The 15284-nt window shown below is 37.7% G+C and overlaps 3 protein-coding genes across 4 annotated transcripts; 1 reads left to right on the top strand and 2 right to left on the bottom strand.

The window, feature by feature from the left end:
* Positions 1-3719: 3719 nt before the first annotated feature.
* LOC106368753 (2-hydroxymuconate semialdehyde hydrolase-like) lies at positions 3720-5908 on the bottom strand. 2 transcript variants are annotated; one of them, XM_022694495.2, is made up of 5 exons: positions 5388-5908; positions 4618-4938; positions 4362-4395; positions 4125-4192; positions 3720-3999 (listed from the first exon to the last, which is right to left on the bottom strand). In XM_022694495.2, the coding sequence occupies exons 1-5, from the start codon at positions 5709-5711 to the stop codon at positions 3985-3987; spliced, it is 762 nt and encodes a 253-aa protein (XP_022550216.2). In that variant the 5' UTR covers positions 5712-5908; the 3' UTR covers positions 3720-3984. The 2 variants fall into 2 exon arrangements, with proteins under 2 accessions (XP_022550216.2, XP_013664238.2); XM_013808784.3 differs by having other exon boundaries at positions 4362-4457.
* Positions 5909-6006: 98 nt separating this feature from the next.
* On the top strand, positions 6007-9176 carry LOC106368754 (pentatricopeptide repeat-containing protein At4g33170-like). Its single transcript, XM_013808787.3, has one exon. The coding sequence runs from the start codon at positions 6210-6212 to the stop codon at positions 9174-9176; it is 2967 nt and encodes a 988-aa protein (XP_013664241.2). The 5' UTR covers positions 6007-6209.
* A 31-nt stretch (positions 9177-9207) lies between these two features.
* Positions 9208-11418, bottom strand: LOC106368755 (F-box only protein 13). Its single transcript, XM_013808788.3, has one exon. It carries the CDS (start codon positions 10539-10541, stop codon positions 9306-9308), a length of 1236 nt encoding a protein of 411 aa, XP_013664242.1. The 5' UTR covers positions 10542-11418; the 3' UTR covers positions 9208-9305.
* Between the last annotated feature and the right edge of the window lie 3866 nt (positions 11419-15284).

The raw sequence follows: 15284 nt of genomic DNA on the forward strand, positions 1-15284 counted from the left end.
GTAAGAAGACTTTTAAATGCTACCACTGTGGCAAGAAGGGTCACTTGAAGAAGGATTGTTGGGAATTGAAGAATTCCAATCCTCAAGGAAATGTCGCAAACACTTCAGATAATGGAATCGCGCTATGTTGTGAAGCATCAATTCAAGCGAAAATAGAAGAAGGTTCGCTGATATATGGTTGTTCGACTCAGGAGCTACATATCACATGACCTCTAGAAGAGAATGGTTCCATCATTACGAACCCATCTCAGGAGGATCTGTGTACAGTTGCAATGATCATAAACTTAAGATTGTTGGCACTGGATCCATTCAACTGAAGATGTATGATGGTACAGTTTGTACTATTCATGAGGTGCGACACGTGGAAGGCCTGAAAAAGAATTTACTATCTGTGGGGCAACTTGATGATCTTGGTTGCAAAGTTGAAGTTCAAAATGGTACTCTAAAAGTAATTAGAGGAGCACTTGTGCTTATGAAAGGAGAGAAGATAGCTGCGAAGTTATACATGTTAAGAGGAGAAACTCTGTCAGAATCAGAAGCATCTGTTGCTTCAAGCAGTTCCAGTGAGAAAGCTACTACGGTGTGGCATCAGAAACTTGGGCATATGTCTGAACAAGGCATGAAAATTCTTGCAGAGAAGAAGTTACTTCCGGGTCTCACAAAGGTATCACTATCCTTTTGTGAGCATTGTGTGACAAGCAAGCAGCATCGGTTGAAGTTTAGCACGTCAAATTCTAGAAGTAAAGTTATTCTAGAATTGGTTCACTCTGATGTGTGGCAAGCACCAGTTATATCACTAGGAGGAGCGAAGTACTTTGTGTCCTTCATCGATGACTACTCCAGGAGATGTTGGGTGTATCCTATCAAGAGTAAGGCAGATGTGTTTTCAGTTTTCAAAGTTTTCAAAGCACGGGTGGAACTTGAATCTGAGAAGAAGATCAAGTGTTTGAGGACAGATAATGGAGGTGAATACACTGGTGATGTATTTAGCCAATTCTGTAAAGTAGAGGACATCAAAAGGCAGTTCACTACATCATACACTCCTCAACAAAATGGAGTGGCAGAGCGGATGAACAGGACTCTGTTAGAAAGAACAAGAGCAATGTTGGGAGCTGCAAGCTTAGAGAAGAAATTCTGGGCAGAAGCAGTCAACACCGCCTGTTATGTGATAAATTGGTCGCCATCAACTGCAATTGAGCTGAAAACACCGATGGAGATGTGGACAGGAAAGCCCGTCGACTGACCTCCATATATTTGGGAGTCCAGTGTATGTAATGTACAATAACCAAGAAACTACAAAGCTAGATCCAAAGTCTAGAAAGTGTGTGTTCTTGGGATATGCTGATGGAGTAAAGGGGTATCGCCTGTGGGATCCCACTGCCCACAAGGTTATAATCAGCAAAGATGTTATCTTCACATAAGATAAGAAGATCGAAGAAGGAAGAAGCAGTTCAAAAGAAAGGTCAGAGACTGTAGCAGTACAAGTGGAAAAGGAGAATTCTTCTGGAGCAACACCAGAACACGAGGAAGCCGAACCTGCCGAGTTGGAAGAAGAACTTGGTAAAGGAAAACGTGTAAGAACTACACCAGCTTGGCACGAGGATTATGATCTGAACTGCAACGTTGCATATTGTCTTTTAACTGAGGACGGAGAGCCATCAAATCTCCAAGAAGCAATGAGCAGTCCAGATGTTTCTCAGTGGATGGAAGCAATGCAAGAAGAAATTGAAGCTCTACATAAAAATAAAACTTGGGAGCTCGTACCATTACCGCAAGGAAGAAAAGCAATTGGAAACAAATGGGTTTATAAGATCAAGCGAAATGGTGATGACCAAGTGGAGCGGTATCGTGCTAGATTGGTGGTGAAAGGATATGCTCAGAAAGAAGGCATTAACTTCAATGAAATTTTTTCACCTGTGGTTCGACTTACAACAGTTCGGATACTGTTGGCAATGTGTGCTACATTTGACTTACATCTAGAGCAACTAGATGTGAAAACAGCGTTTCTTCATGGAGATCTTGAGGAAGAAATTTATATGCTCCAACCAGAAGGTTTTGAAGAAAAAGAACAAGAGAACTTGGTTTGCAGGTTGAAAAAATCTCTGTACGGTCTAAAGCAGGCGCCAAGATGCTGGTACAATAGATTTGATTCCTTCATTATGAGCCTTGGATACATCAGACTTCATGCAGACCCTTGTGCATATTTCAAGAGGTTTGGAGAAGGAGAGTTCATTACTCTGTTGCTGTATGTAGACGACATGTTGATAGCAGGCCCCAACAATGATCGTATCAAAGAATTGAAGGCACAGTTGGCTAGGGAGTTCGAGATGAAGTACTTGGGACCAGCAAACAAGATTCTAGGGATGCAAATTCACCGAGACATAAATAATAGGAAGATTTGGCTGTCACAGAAGAATTATTTGAAGAAAATCTTGCGGAGGTTCAACATGCAAGATTGTAAGCCAATCTCTACCCCACTTCCTATTAATTTCAAGTTATCCTCTGGTATGAGTCATAGCAGTGAAGAAGGAAGGATGGAAATTTCTCGAGTACCGTATGCATCAACAGTGGGGAGCTTAATGTTCGCAATGTATTGTACACGACCAGACATTGCACAAGCAGTGGGAGTAGTAAGTCGATACATGGTGAATCCTGGTAAAGAGCATTGGAATGCCGTAAAAAGGATTTTACGATACATTAAAGGAACCTCGGATGTTGCATTATGTTATGGAGGATCAGACTTTGTTGTCAGAGGCTATGTTGATTCAGATTATGCAGGCGATCTAGATAAAAGCAAATCCACAACCGGTTATGTGTTTGCACTTGCTAGCGGGGCTGTAAGTTGGGTTTCAAAACTGCAGTCAATTGTGGCTACATCAACAACCGAAGCAGAGTATGTAGCAGCTACACAAGCTAGTAAAGAGGCGATGTGGTTCAAGATGGTAATGGAGGAACTCGGGCACAAACAAGAGAAAATTTCTCTTTTTTGTGACAGCCAGAGTGCCGTGCATCTTGCAAGGAATCCAGCCTTTCATTCAAAAACCAAGCACATACGAGTCCAGTATCACTTCGTTCGTGAGAAAGTGGAAGAGGGCACTGTGGATATGCAGAAGATTCATACAAAAGAAAACGTAGCAGATTTTATGACGAAAGCAGTCACTACTGACAAGTTTATTTGGTGTCGATCCTCTTGTGGCCTGAAGGAGACGTAAGCAACATGGAATGACAAGGTAGAAAGAATGGTGTGAAGATCCGATTGATCCTCGATCAAATCTTCAAGTGGGAGATTGTAAGTCAAATAACACGTTTTTCATAATGGACGGTGATGGACAGTGAAGTTGGACGGTGAAGGAGGTGATTTTGTCAATAATTATGGCTTTCACATGTCCAAACTTCTTCTATAAAAGGAGAGCTAAGTTGAAGAGGAAATTCATCCCAAAATCAAAATCACAGAGAGAAGTGAGGAAGAAGAAGAACGTGAGAGAGAGAGAGAGAGAAAAAAAAAACTTTCTTTTTTTTACGGGTATTTGGGATCGGGTTGAGAGAAAATTATTTAGAGAGTTTGGGTATTTTCTCCTATTATAACGAGAAAATTATTAATCGATTTCTCCGTTATAATTGAGAGGTTGTAACTCCTATTATTTTTCTCGTAATAAATTATTCTACCTTGTCTGTGGTTTTTACCCTTTGGGGTTTTCCACGTTAAATCTGGTGTTCCATTTATTACACTATTTCTCAAATTATTAGCTGCGACCCTGCTCTATCCGGTCCAGTTTTACAACAGTAACGTAGTAATACTAAAGTGGATCAATAATACTTCACATGTTTACTAGTAAACAAGCTTAAGAACCATTTGGGATGTAGCAAATGTCTAATCATCGTTACTGAGATCCTTTCAAAAATCTTAAAACGATTTTGTTGAACTCTTGAGCACATTCGATTTGGGGAATATGTGATGTGTCCTCAATGATTTCCAGTTCCGTCTTATCTCCAAGAATCCTACATAAATATATACCAACCATTGCCGCATTTAAAACTCCTTGTGCTTAAGAATACTAGTGAGCTGTAGGAACAATTAATTTAATATACTCTAAACATTGAACAAGAAATCCCCTTGTACTTACTCTTTTAGTTCGTAGGCCATCTTCACAGGAAATATTTGATCTTTGTCTCCCCATACTATTAGAACCTCCTGAGATTATATAAACGCCTTAACGTTAATCATATAATTTCCATTTAAGTACTCATATAATTGTTAGAAGTAAATTACGTTTGATTTGAAAAACATTTTATGACATGTTTGAAATTACATCACTACTACAAAACAAAGTTTACGTGTTCGAGAAAAAAGAAGTATGTACCTGAGAAAGAGGATCGATGTTTAATCTCTCGTCCCTGCCAAGAGTCACACCCTTCAATAATTCTATTTTCTCTTTTCTATTCTTTTGATATAAATTCTGCATAAATAAAACAAAGTAACCAAATTATTTGTCTGGACTAGTTTCAAATGTTTGCTAGAAACAAAATGTCATTAAGACTTTGATATATGTCGTTATGATGGTACTCAATGTCTGCACCTAACAATCTAACAGAAGAAGACAATAGTTAGTTACTTACACTGATAAAGTCGTTCCAGAGAGCATCAGGAAACATACGAAGCATCCTCCAAGAAGATGCCAAACCCATAAGTGTCCGAAGCTCGGACGCAGTAGATGGTAACATAACTTTCTCAATGCACTCACAGTTCGACCTTTGCAATAAACTTTCACTGTCACACTTTCTCATGTTGATGCCGGAGCTTGCAATCACTACTTTCTCCACTTTTTCTGGCCACATTTTTGCCATATGGTACGCCACAAATCCGCCATAGCTTGTTCCAACCACATTAAACTTCTTCTCTATTCCTAGTTTCTCCATTAGCTTTGCCATACACTCCGCCTGATAATTTATTTTTTGTTTATAATAAGAATGTGTTTATATACTAAAATGAGTTTAAATATCTAGATATAAAAAGAGCTAACACATCAAATGTCTGAAGAATATCCATCCAGTATGGACTAACTTTTATGTTTCCTTTCAAGTTTGATTTATATCAAATATATTAATCAGTAGAATTTAAGAATGGTTACAAATTTACAATATATATATATATATATGTTGAGTAGAATAAAATTGAAATTAGTCCCCCCAAAAAAAGAGAAAGAAATTCATATTAAGAATTAAGTTCCAAATATATTTTTCCTATATGTTAAAAGGGCATATGTAAATAAATTTAGCTTCTGTTTTTATATTTACTAAACTTACTTTTCACGTGACCAGAAAACAATACTAGTTCAAATCCAATCATCCTAGTGGAAAACATGTGGAAGCAAAAGAGTCATATATACCTGGAACACCTCGGAGCGATTGGTGGAGGAAGTGGTAGAGTCACCAAAGAAAACAAGATCAGGACAATATACCCGGAACGCAGACGGTGAGAAGGCTTGAATCTGTCGCCGCCACTGCCACATGGCAGATGGGCCGAAACCATGGAGGAGAAGCATCACCGGTTTGTCATCGATGCTAGGGTCTAGAGATGATGGACCCCAGAAGTGGATAGTTGTTTCAGAATCTATGGAAAGAGTCTGCGACGTGAGTCCTGCCGCCGTGAGGCAGCGGCGGAGGTAGCCTTCAAGAAGGCGCGTTGGGCTTAGGTAAGACGACAACGACATATATCTACTCTACTCTACCTTTCTTGGCTTCTTGCCAGAGAGAGAAGATGAGAAATGATACAATGAGTTTTGATGTTATTTTTAGTCAAATGTATAGGAACATCTCTAAGTGGGAGAAAAATAATTTAATAATTATTTATTTCCATTTTTCAATATCTACAAGAAAATACCATAGTAGTTAAAAAATTTCTTTACTCCCTAATCCCTACAAAATGATTTCTGATTCCATGAAAAAATAATAATTAAACTTTGTCAAAATGCATTACGTTAAAAATCGTTAGACGTTAATGTAAAATGTAATGTCAACCTGTAATTTGGTTAACAATACTAAACCGAAAATAGAAAATGCAATAACCGGTTACCAACCATCTTTGTACCCGCGTTAAAAGTCCTAAGCAACGTCACGAACTAACTTAAAGTCTTCTACTTTCCCCCCATGAGTTTCTTGCATCGCAAGATTACACCCCTCAACCCTAAAAGGTTACATTTTTAACCACCATGCAAGCAACCATCAAATCGATCCCTTTCTCCTTTCAGAGATCTCCTAAACTCTACTATCTCCTCCCTCCTTTGCGTCTCACTTCCGCTTCGCCATTTTGTTCTTCCTCTTCTTCTTCGTCACAATGGTTCAGCTTTCTCCGCGATGCTATCTCCACGTCGGACTTGAGCCTCGGGAAATGCACGCACGCACGTATCCTAGCCTTCGAGGAAAACCCAGAACGATTCCTTGTCAACAACCTCATTTCAATGTACTCGAAGTGTGGATCACTCACTTATGCACGCCTGGTGTTCGATAAAATGCCTGAAAGAGATCTCGTTTCCTGGAACTCGATTTTAGCTGCTTATGCTCAGTCTTCGGAAGGTGTTATCGAGAATGTCGAAGAAGGGTTTCATCTTTTTCGTATTTTACGGCAGGACGTTGTGTTTACAAGTCGAATGACTCTAGCTCCGGTGTTAAAACTCTGTTTGCATTCTGGATATGTGTGGGCTTCGGAGGCGGTTCATGGGTATGCATGCAAGATCGGTTTGGATAGTGATGAGTTTGTTTCCGGAGCTCTTGTTAATATATATCTGAAGTTTGGTAAGGTTAAGGAAGGTAGGGTTTTGTTCGAGGAGATGCCTTATAGAGATGTTGTGTTATGGAACTTGATGTTGAAGGCTTATCTGGATAGGGGTTTAAAAGAAGAAGCAGTGGATCTCTCTTCTGAATTTGGTAGAAGTGGCTTGCATCCCAATGAAACCACCTTGCGTTTACTCGATAGAGTTTTTGGTGATTATTTTGAAGGAGGAAAAGCGAAGTCATCTGCAAATGGTCATGATGCTTCAGGAATAAGATCCAAGAACCAAATATTGACTAAATATCTCAAGGGAAGTCAGTATTCAGCTCTTCTCCAATGTTTTGCGGATATGGTTGAGTCCAACTTGGAATGTGATGATGTCACATTTATTTTAGTGTTAGCTACAGCTGTTAGGTTAGATAGTTTAGCATTAGGGCAGCAAGTTCATTGTATGGCATTGAAGCTAGGATTTGATTTGAAGCTCACTGTGGCAAATAGTCTAATAAACATGTACTGTAAGCTGAGAAGAGTCAACTTCGCTAGGACAGTATTTAACAGTATGAATGAACGAGATTTGATATCGTGGAATTCAGTTATCTCCGGGTTTGCTCAAAGTGGCCTAGAAGTGGAAGCAGTGCGTCTGTTTATGCAGCTGTTACGTTGTGGCCTCACACCAGACCATTACACCATGACGAGTGTTCTAAAGGCAACTTCTTCTCTCTCTGAAAGCTTGTCGTTGAATAAACAAGTTCATGTTCATGCAATTAAAACCAATAATGCTGCCGACAGTTTTGTATCTACTGCTCTGATTGACGCCTACTCTCGGAACAGGTGTATGGAAGAGGCAGAGATTTTGTTTGAGAGGAACAGTTTCGACCTCGTGGCTTGTAATGCCATGATGTCTGGCTATACCCAAAGTAACGACGGCCACAAGACTCTGAAGCTCTTTGCTTTGATGCATCATCAGGGAGAGAGATCAGATGATTTCACGCTAGCAACAGTGCTCAAGACATGTGGTTCCTTGTTTGCAATCAATGAAGGAAAGCAAGTCCATTCTAATGCAATCAAATCCGGTTACGACTCAGATCTGTGGGTCAGCAGTGGAGTTTTGGATATGTACGTAAAATGTGGAGATATGAGAGCAGCACAGTTTGCTTTCAATTGTATTCATGCGCCCGACTATGTTGCTTGGACGACTATGATATCAGGATGCATAGAAAATGGAGAAGAAGAGAGATCTTTTCATGTTTATAGCCAGATGAGGCTCATGGGAGTGTTGCCTGATGAATTTACAATAGCCACACTTGCGAAAGCAAGCTCTTGTTTAACGGCGTTAGAACAGGGGAGACAAATTCATGCAAACGCCCTCAAGTTGAATTGCACTGGTGATACCTTCGTTGGAACTTCACTTGTGGACATGTATGCTAAGTGCGGGAGCATAGACGACGCATATTCTTTGTTTAAAAGGATCGAAGTGAGGAACATCGCTGCCTGGAACGCCATGTTAGTAGGATTAGCTCAACATGGGGAAGGGAAAGAAGCGCTTCAGCTTTTCGAACAGATGAAATCTTTGGGTATAAGACCTGACAAGGTCACATTCATCGGCGTTCTCTCTGCTTGCAGTCACTCGGGCTTAGTATCCGAGGCATACAAGCATATCGAATCAATGCAACGAGACTATGGCATTAAACCTGAGATAGAACACTACTCTTGTTTAGCCGATGCGCTTGGCCGCGCTGGACTTGTTCGAGAGGCTGAGAAACTGATCGAGTCAATGTCCTTGGAAGCTTCAGCATCGATGTACAGAGCTCTGCTTGCAGCTTGCAGAGTTCAAGGGGATACAGAAACAGGGAAGAGAGTGGCAACTAAGCTTTTGGAGCTAGAGCCGTTAGATTCATCAGCTTATGTGCTTTTATCCAACATGTACGCAGCTGCTTCCAAATGGTCTGAGATGAAACTCGCCCGGACGATGATGAAAGGGCAGAAAGTGAAGAAAGACCCGGGGTTCAGCTGGATCGAGGTGAAAAACAAGATCCATCTATTCGTTGTGGATGATAGATCAAACCCTCAAAGTGAACTGATATACAAGAAAGTAAAAGATGTGATCAGAGACATCAAACAAGAAGGGTATGTTCCTGAGACAGACTTCACACTCGTAGATGTAGAGGAAGAGGAGAAAGAGTGTGCGCTTTACTACCACAGCGAGAAGCTAGCTGTTGCTTTCGGGCTTATGAGCACACCTGCATCTACACCTATCAGGGTGATCAAGAATCTTCGCGTCTGTGGAGATTGCCACAATGCGATGAAATATATAGCAAAGGTGTATGATAGAGAGATTATACTGAGAGATGCTAATCGGTTTCACAGATTCAAGGATGGTAAATGCTCATGTGGTGACTTTTGGTAGAGACAAGTTTTTTTTTTCTTACCACAGATCATTCATGTTCTAACTCGATGATTGTCAATACATTATATAAATCAAGTTACATTACATTATCTGAAAAGAATGAAATCAGATCCTTAAAGAGCTAAAATTTCAAACTGTTGCTTCGATCCTAGGCTGGAACGAAAGAGCAGAAACGAACTCCACAGCTTCTCCATCCTTGAAGCATTTTGGCAACTCACTCCACTGTTCTGCAACTAAGTCATACACAAAGTATCTACAATACACCTCAGGAAGATTGGTGTTGAAGCAGACAAGTATCTTGTTTCCAGCTCCTCCAACACAGTTTATGTCTCCTTCTCTCCCGTACAACTCATGAGACATAGCAGGAGGCAACATCCCGACATGAACCCAACTCTGGTTCTCTAGCTTCCAGATCCTCAAGCTAGCGCTTTCGTAGAACTCAGAGAGAAGAACCACAAACATGGTTCCATTACATTCCACCAAGTCGATGGAATATTCAAGAAACGGAGGAAGAAGCTTAGGTAGCTCGGTGAAGCATCTATTGGTGAGATCACACGCTATGATGGTTCCATGAGAGCTGAGGAAGTAGACGGTTTCTGCATCGTCTTTAACGGTTATAACAGAAGAGTACTGCTTAGAGGGACTTCTCTGGAGATTGTTAGTAGCTACAACCACGTGTCCTGTCTTGCTAAGAAAGTAGACTGTTCCAGTCTCATCATCTGAGGAATCATTGTACTCATCATCTCCATCGTTCTTCTTCACTAAGTTCAACTCTTTACTCCATGAACCAGAATCTGATTCATAGAATTGGAAACAGAGGTTTGGGGCTTCTCCAGAGATTGTAACGAGCTTGTAGCTGGAGGGAGTGAGAGCAGTCATTGCTACAGCTTGGAGAGGCTTGCTGTTATCATCAGAGATTGGAGAAGGAATGTCTCGGGAAGATCCAGTGATGGGATTACAGAGGAGGAAGCCACCAGAAACAGAGCATCTGAAACAGAGCAAGCCGCCAGAGGAAGCTACTGGAATGAAATCGCGGCGGTTGCGGTTATGGTTGAGGCTTTTCCAGCTGTTATCTGTTGAGTCGTATACGAAAGTTGAAGAATTTGAGTCGTTGGTGATCATGAAGAACCAAGGGTCTCGAAGAGGGACTTGGGAGCAGGCAAGGTTGAAGCTTTTTGAGGTTTTGGTTGATTTCCATCTCTTGCAGACGGAGGTCATGCGGAGGAAAGAGGAAGTTGGTAGCCATGAGAGAACTCTCTCGAGGACGTCGTCGTTGAGGTCGTCCATGGGGAAAGCGGTGGAAGCTAAGGTTACTGTGTAGTCTTGTTCATCTCTTGATTTTCTTTTTCCAGCTGAGAATCCCATTTTTTCTAAGGCTTCAGATCAGTGTAAAGTTTCGAGCTTTGGGGTTTTGGTAAGTGGGATTTCGATTTGGAATGCAAAAGAGAGAGGTAAAAGGGAGATTTTTCCAGGAAAAAGATTGAATTTGAGGTTTTAAGTAAATGCAGAGAAGAGAGAATAGGAAAGTGAGATAGTGGTAAACTGGTAATGACAGATCTTTGGTAGAAGTGTTTTTCGTTTTTTAAAGAGAGGAGATTTGTAGTGCCATCGGAGAGAGAGAGAGAGAGAGAGAGAGAGAGAAAAGGAAGCTTCTTGGGCACCTCTTTCAGAGAGCGTTGACAATCCACAAAGATACTATGGGGAAGAGACAAAAACAAAAGTGAAAGATTGTGTTTTTTGTATAGCTTCTTGTTCAATGTTCTACCACTACCCCCAATAAATTATTTTTAATCAAATGCAGTATGAAATACTTGTCTATTCTTGAAATATAAAAATAACAATAGTCAAATAAATCAACTCTTCACAATTGTCAATGAAAAAACTATAGTTAGAACAGCCATATGAATTTTATACTATGACTACTTGTAACTTTTTTTTGGTCAAATAATTATTATTTTTTTGGTAAAAGACAACTTGTAATTTGTTAGCTTGTATATTAGTATTTGTCATATTATTGTTTGGATTTAATGAGTGTTTGTGCTTTGTATGTTGTAAAATATTTGTAAAGAAAAGTTTAATGGAGTGCGACAAAAAAAAAACAATAGCACTATTGAGATACTATTCAATAGTGAATGACTTTTCAATAGCAAATGAAATAAAAAGTAAACGTATTACCGGCAGTGCCAACTAACTCTTTTTTATGATTAGCTGGAGAGTGACTAACCTGCTACAATGATTTGACAAGAATTTTGTAAACGATTGTCTTTTGTTTTGTTTTTGAGTCATAAGTCATATGTTTGGACTTGATTTCAAGAATTATGTTTAGAAACATGAAGCAAAAAATAATAATTTAATATAGTATAAAACTAAAAGATGCAGCTCTTGTTTATCATTCTCTAGAGTTCCAAACATTAGTTGCAAATTTTAGAGTTGATCAATCTCAGCTCTGTATATGCATCCATCATCATTCAAATGGCAAAGAAATGGAACAAGATTTATCATTCTTCCAAATTTATGTGCCTTGCATGCAATGTAACCCGAATTTTCGTTTGCTTATGTGGATTTTTAACACATTAAAGATAGATCACTAACTAAGAGTAAAGAGGGACATAGAAGAATAATTTTTAAAAAGAAACATAGAAGAATTAGCGCACGAAGACAGTGGACATGGTCGCAAAAGCAAAAGAGAAAGGTAGTTAGGATTTAGGACTTAGGAGCTGTCTTTCTTCTCGTCTCTTCCTAATACAAAGACTACTACTATCAAAAGTGGGGATTCGTGTGAGTTGTCTTCTTTTCCTTTTTTTGGTTCTTTTTCTTTTAAACAGTTTTACCTTTCGAATAATAAAATTTAAAAAAGCAACTTCTTTTTTCTTTTGCTCGTGTTTTCTCTTATACAAGTATTAAAATCAAAATACCATAAGACAAATAAATCTTGGCATTGAATTCTTCATCCAAAAATGCAAGCTTTTGTAGTAGTCATGCAAAATCTAGTAGGAGTATAGTTTAGCTTTTAATGCATGTTATTTGAGTTCATGAAAATTGCTAGAGAAATGGATTTGAAAGTATATAGAATAACAGTTTATGACTGGATACAAACATCCAGATTGTATTGTGAGATGAGTTTACTGTAAGATGTTCATAAAAGTTTGTTTAAAAATATATATGTTGACTAAAATTGTGGGTTTTTCATTTCTTTATTAAATTATAATTTTGAAAGTTTTAACAACGGCATCTTCATTTTTGTTAATATTTTCTAGGATTAAAATCCAGTTATTGTCAAAATACATTTAAAATGTATGAAATTTAATCACATAAAAGAAGAGATGAGTGAAAAAAAAAAGCAAAAGGATAGGACCACCATTAACTTTGTAGCCTCGTTGAGGAATCTCTTCTCGCATCGACTTTTGTGCCATTGCAAAGTCAATGCCCAGAACTTGTTCCCAGGCCATGCCCAATTAAATACAATAAAAACTTTGAAAAGAGAACTTATATTAAAACCTGATTCATATGAAAAGCCGTCGTCGAAACATAACTGGTCGCTGCACATGTATCAATGATACCAAAACAATGTTCAGGTTCACATTCACTTTTCAGATAATTAGTTAGATTAGTCTTGTAAAAATAATTATTCATTTTATGAAACTACGTACCAAACCTGCAAGCGTATCTATCAACATGTGTAGTACCAAACCTGCAAGCGTATCTATCAAAATGTGTAGTACAGAGATGTTTGATGTCAAACTTCTGATGGATTCATTGTCATTGTCTCACGTTGCTGCACTGTATAATGTATATACTAGTCAAAATGTTTCTCTTGACATTCTCCTTCCTTGAACATATGCCATATTGAACATGGGCCTATTTTAAGACAACAGCTGAAGCCCAACCTCTGCAAATGTTAATTTATTTAAATATGATCCATATATTCACCATCATAAGCCCAACCTACCCAACACTTTTCAATAACTATAGGAATCTACTTCGTTTCACCCAATTTAGCTCATATCCCTTTATTATTATTTGAGGAGCATTAAAAATAAATAACCTTTAGTTCATGTGTTTATTACAAGTGTGCCATTTCTTACGTGGCAACTCCACAAGCTCCCTCACCTATTCTATTTAAAACCCCTTTGTTAACTAGAGTAATTACACAACATGCCATTGATCAAAACTTTATAATTTCCTTAGTTTTGTCTACATTTGTCACATATATACGTTGATACGTATTACATCAAACCTTATCATTTATTTCTTGCGTTAGTTACCTTAACCGAAGTTCTACGTATTACATCAAAGATTTTAAAATTATGTTAATTACCTTGACTGAAGTTTTTTCATTAATTTGTTTCAATACAAAAACATTACTGACATACGTAGTGGTCTAATTTTTTATTCAAAATGAATATAGATGCGAAAAAATTAATGTACGATTATCAATCAAAGTTTGTTTTCTGAAAAATCCTAAAAAGTATTTGATGATCAATACGTGCTCAAGTGATTGATTTTCTTAAAAATACGAAAAAAATATTTGTTCTCTTAAAAATATATCAAGAGGAAAACTTTGTTTTAAAATAGTGAAACAGAAGAACCATGCATATGGCATATACTTGCCCCGTTTCATTAAATTGTTAGATGATCTCCGCCTTGCGTTGTAGAAACTAAGGTAAAATACGATTTTCTGGCATACAATTATAAAAACTTACCTTATATGATCTATCGTAATTAAGATTTTAACGCCAGCTTGCATAAAGCAAATAATGGCGGAGCAAATTGCCCATGATTTAAACGTGATTTGCAAGGAAGAAATTGATTGATGATTGGGAAAAAGGAAACTTCTAATAACTTTGATATATTTTTAAATTACAAATTTGGTAAATTGATGGTAATAATACGTGATTTGTGAGGACTTGACTTTTGTATATAAGGAACGTAGATTAAGGTTCAAATTATTGTAATCAATTAATAATCATGAACTTTCTTGAATTTGTTCAATTGCGATTGATAAAAGGAAGTTTGCATTAACTATTTACAATATTAAAATAATTCTCGACTAAGATTGGAGCGCAAGTTATGTGTAATATTCGATTTAGTTACGGCCATTATTTTGAATCCATATGACCGACCCCATGGCGATTCCTTTTTAGTATAAATATACGGCTTCTATAATTTAGAAAACTCACCACACTTTTCTTCTCGACTTTGCTCATATCAAAACATTCTCTCAAGCAATCAAATGGCTAGCTTTAACTCTGTTTCCGATTTGAAACCATTCAAGACATTGTTTCTTTTATATTTTATTAGTCTATTGCTTATGTTTCGTTTTATTTTATATTTATAATTTATTTTATGCAAACAAATATACAATTTTTAAACAAAAATTCTGCAGCTTAATTTAGATTGATATACTAAATTTCGTCTAACCCTTACTTTATAACATATAGTATTTCTTGCTATGACTTTAATTTTTATTATGTCTATAAATTAAAAGTGATAATATTTTGAAATCTATTTACTCCGCGCAGGGCGCGGGTTATCACCTAGTGCCCTTGGTATTCTATTTCCGTATCAACATGAAAATTAGATTCATGAATCAGACATGTGAACCACCATGCAACCTTTTTTTAGGCGCATATACTATAAAGTCATGATAAAACCAAAAGAAGATAGACGTAAAGAACACGGAAAGTGGTAAGCGTCGTGATCTAAATGTAGGTAATTGCAAGTGAGTAACGTCTTCACACTTCTCTTGTCTATTTCTCTTCTTCTCAAACACGTAATACACTTTCCATTGGAGACAGACACCTTCAGTCCTATCCTATCCTGTCCCTTTCCTTTTATATTTTTTCGCGAGATAGTAAGTTTATTATTATTTCCTTTGTTTAGTGCAGTTGTCATTGTCTATTGCATTATTTAGTAGAGTAGAATTGACGTGTCGATTATAGCGAAACATGATATGTCACACTCACACATGTGTTAAATAAACAAATGTCGCCGATACTAATGCATCTAAATTATATAGTTTTTATATATCTGTATATTATTTGAGAATCATTACAACTTATTTTTATATCCACATATTATCACTAGGATGATTCTTAGAATCATTAG

Source organism: Brassica napus, chromosome C1, assembly GCF_020379485.1.
Source record: "Brassica napus cultivar Da-Ae chromosome C1, Da-Ae, whole genome shotgun sequence".
In the NCBI taxonomy this organism is placed as follows: domain Eukaryota; kingdom Viridiplantae; phylum Streptophyta; class Magnoliopsida; order Brassicales; family Brassicaceae; genus Brassica; species Brassica napus.

Bases quoted from the DNA above. Each gene is read 5' to 3' on its own strand.
- LOC106368755 (XM_013808788.3), bottom strand. From the start codon at position 10,541: ATGGGATTCTCAGCTGGAAAAAGAAAATCAAGAGATGAACAAGACTAC.
- LOC106368753 (XM_013808784.3), bottom strand. From the start codon at position 5,711: ATGTCGTTGTCGTCTTACCTAAGCCCAACGCGCCTTCTTGAAGGCTAC. The intron at 4,939-5,387 runs GTATATATGACT...ATAAATTATCAG, and splicing joins ATCGCTCCGAGGTGTTCCAG to GCGGAGTGTATGGCAAAGCT. The intron at 4,000-4,124 runs GTAAGTACAAGG...ATATTTATGTAG, and splicing joins ATGGCCTACGAACTAAAAGA to GATTCTTGGAGATAAGACGG.
- LOC106368754 (XM_013808787.3), top strand. From the start codon at position 6,210: ATGCAAGCAACCATCAAATCGATCCCTTTCTCCTTTCAGAGATCTCCT.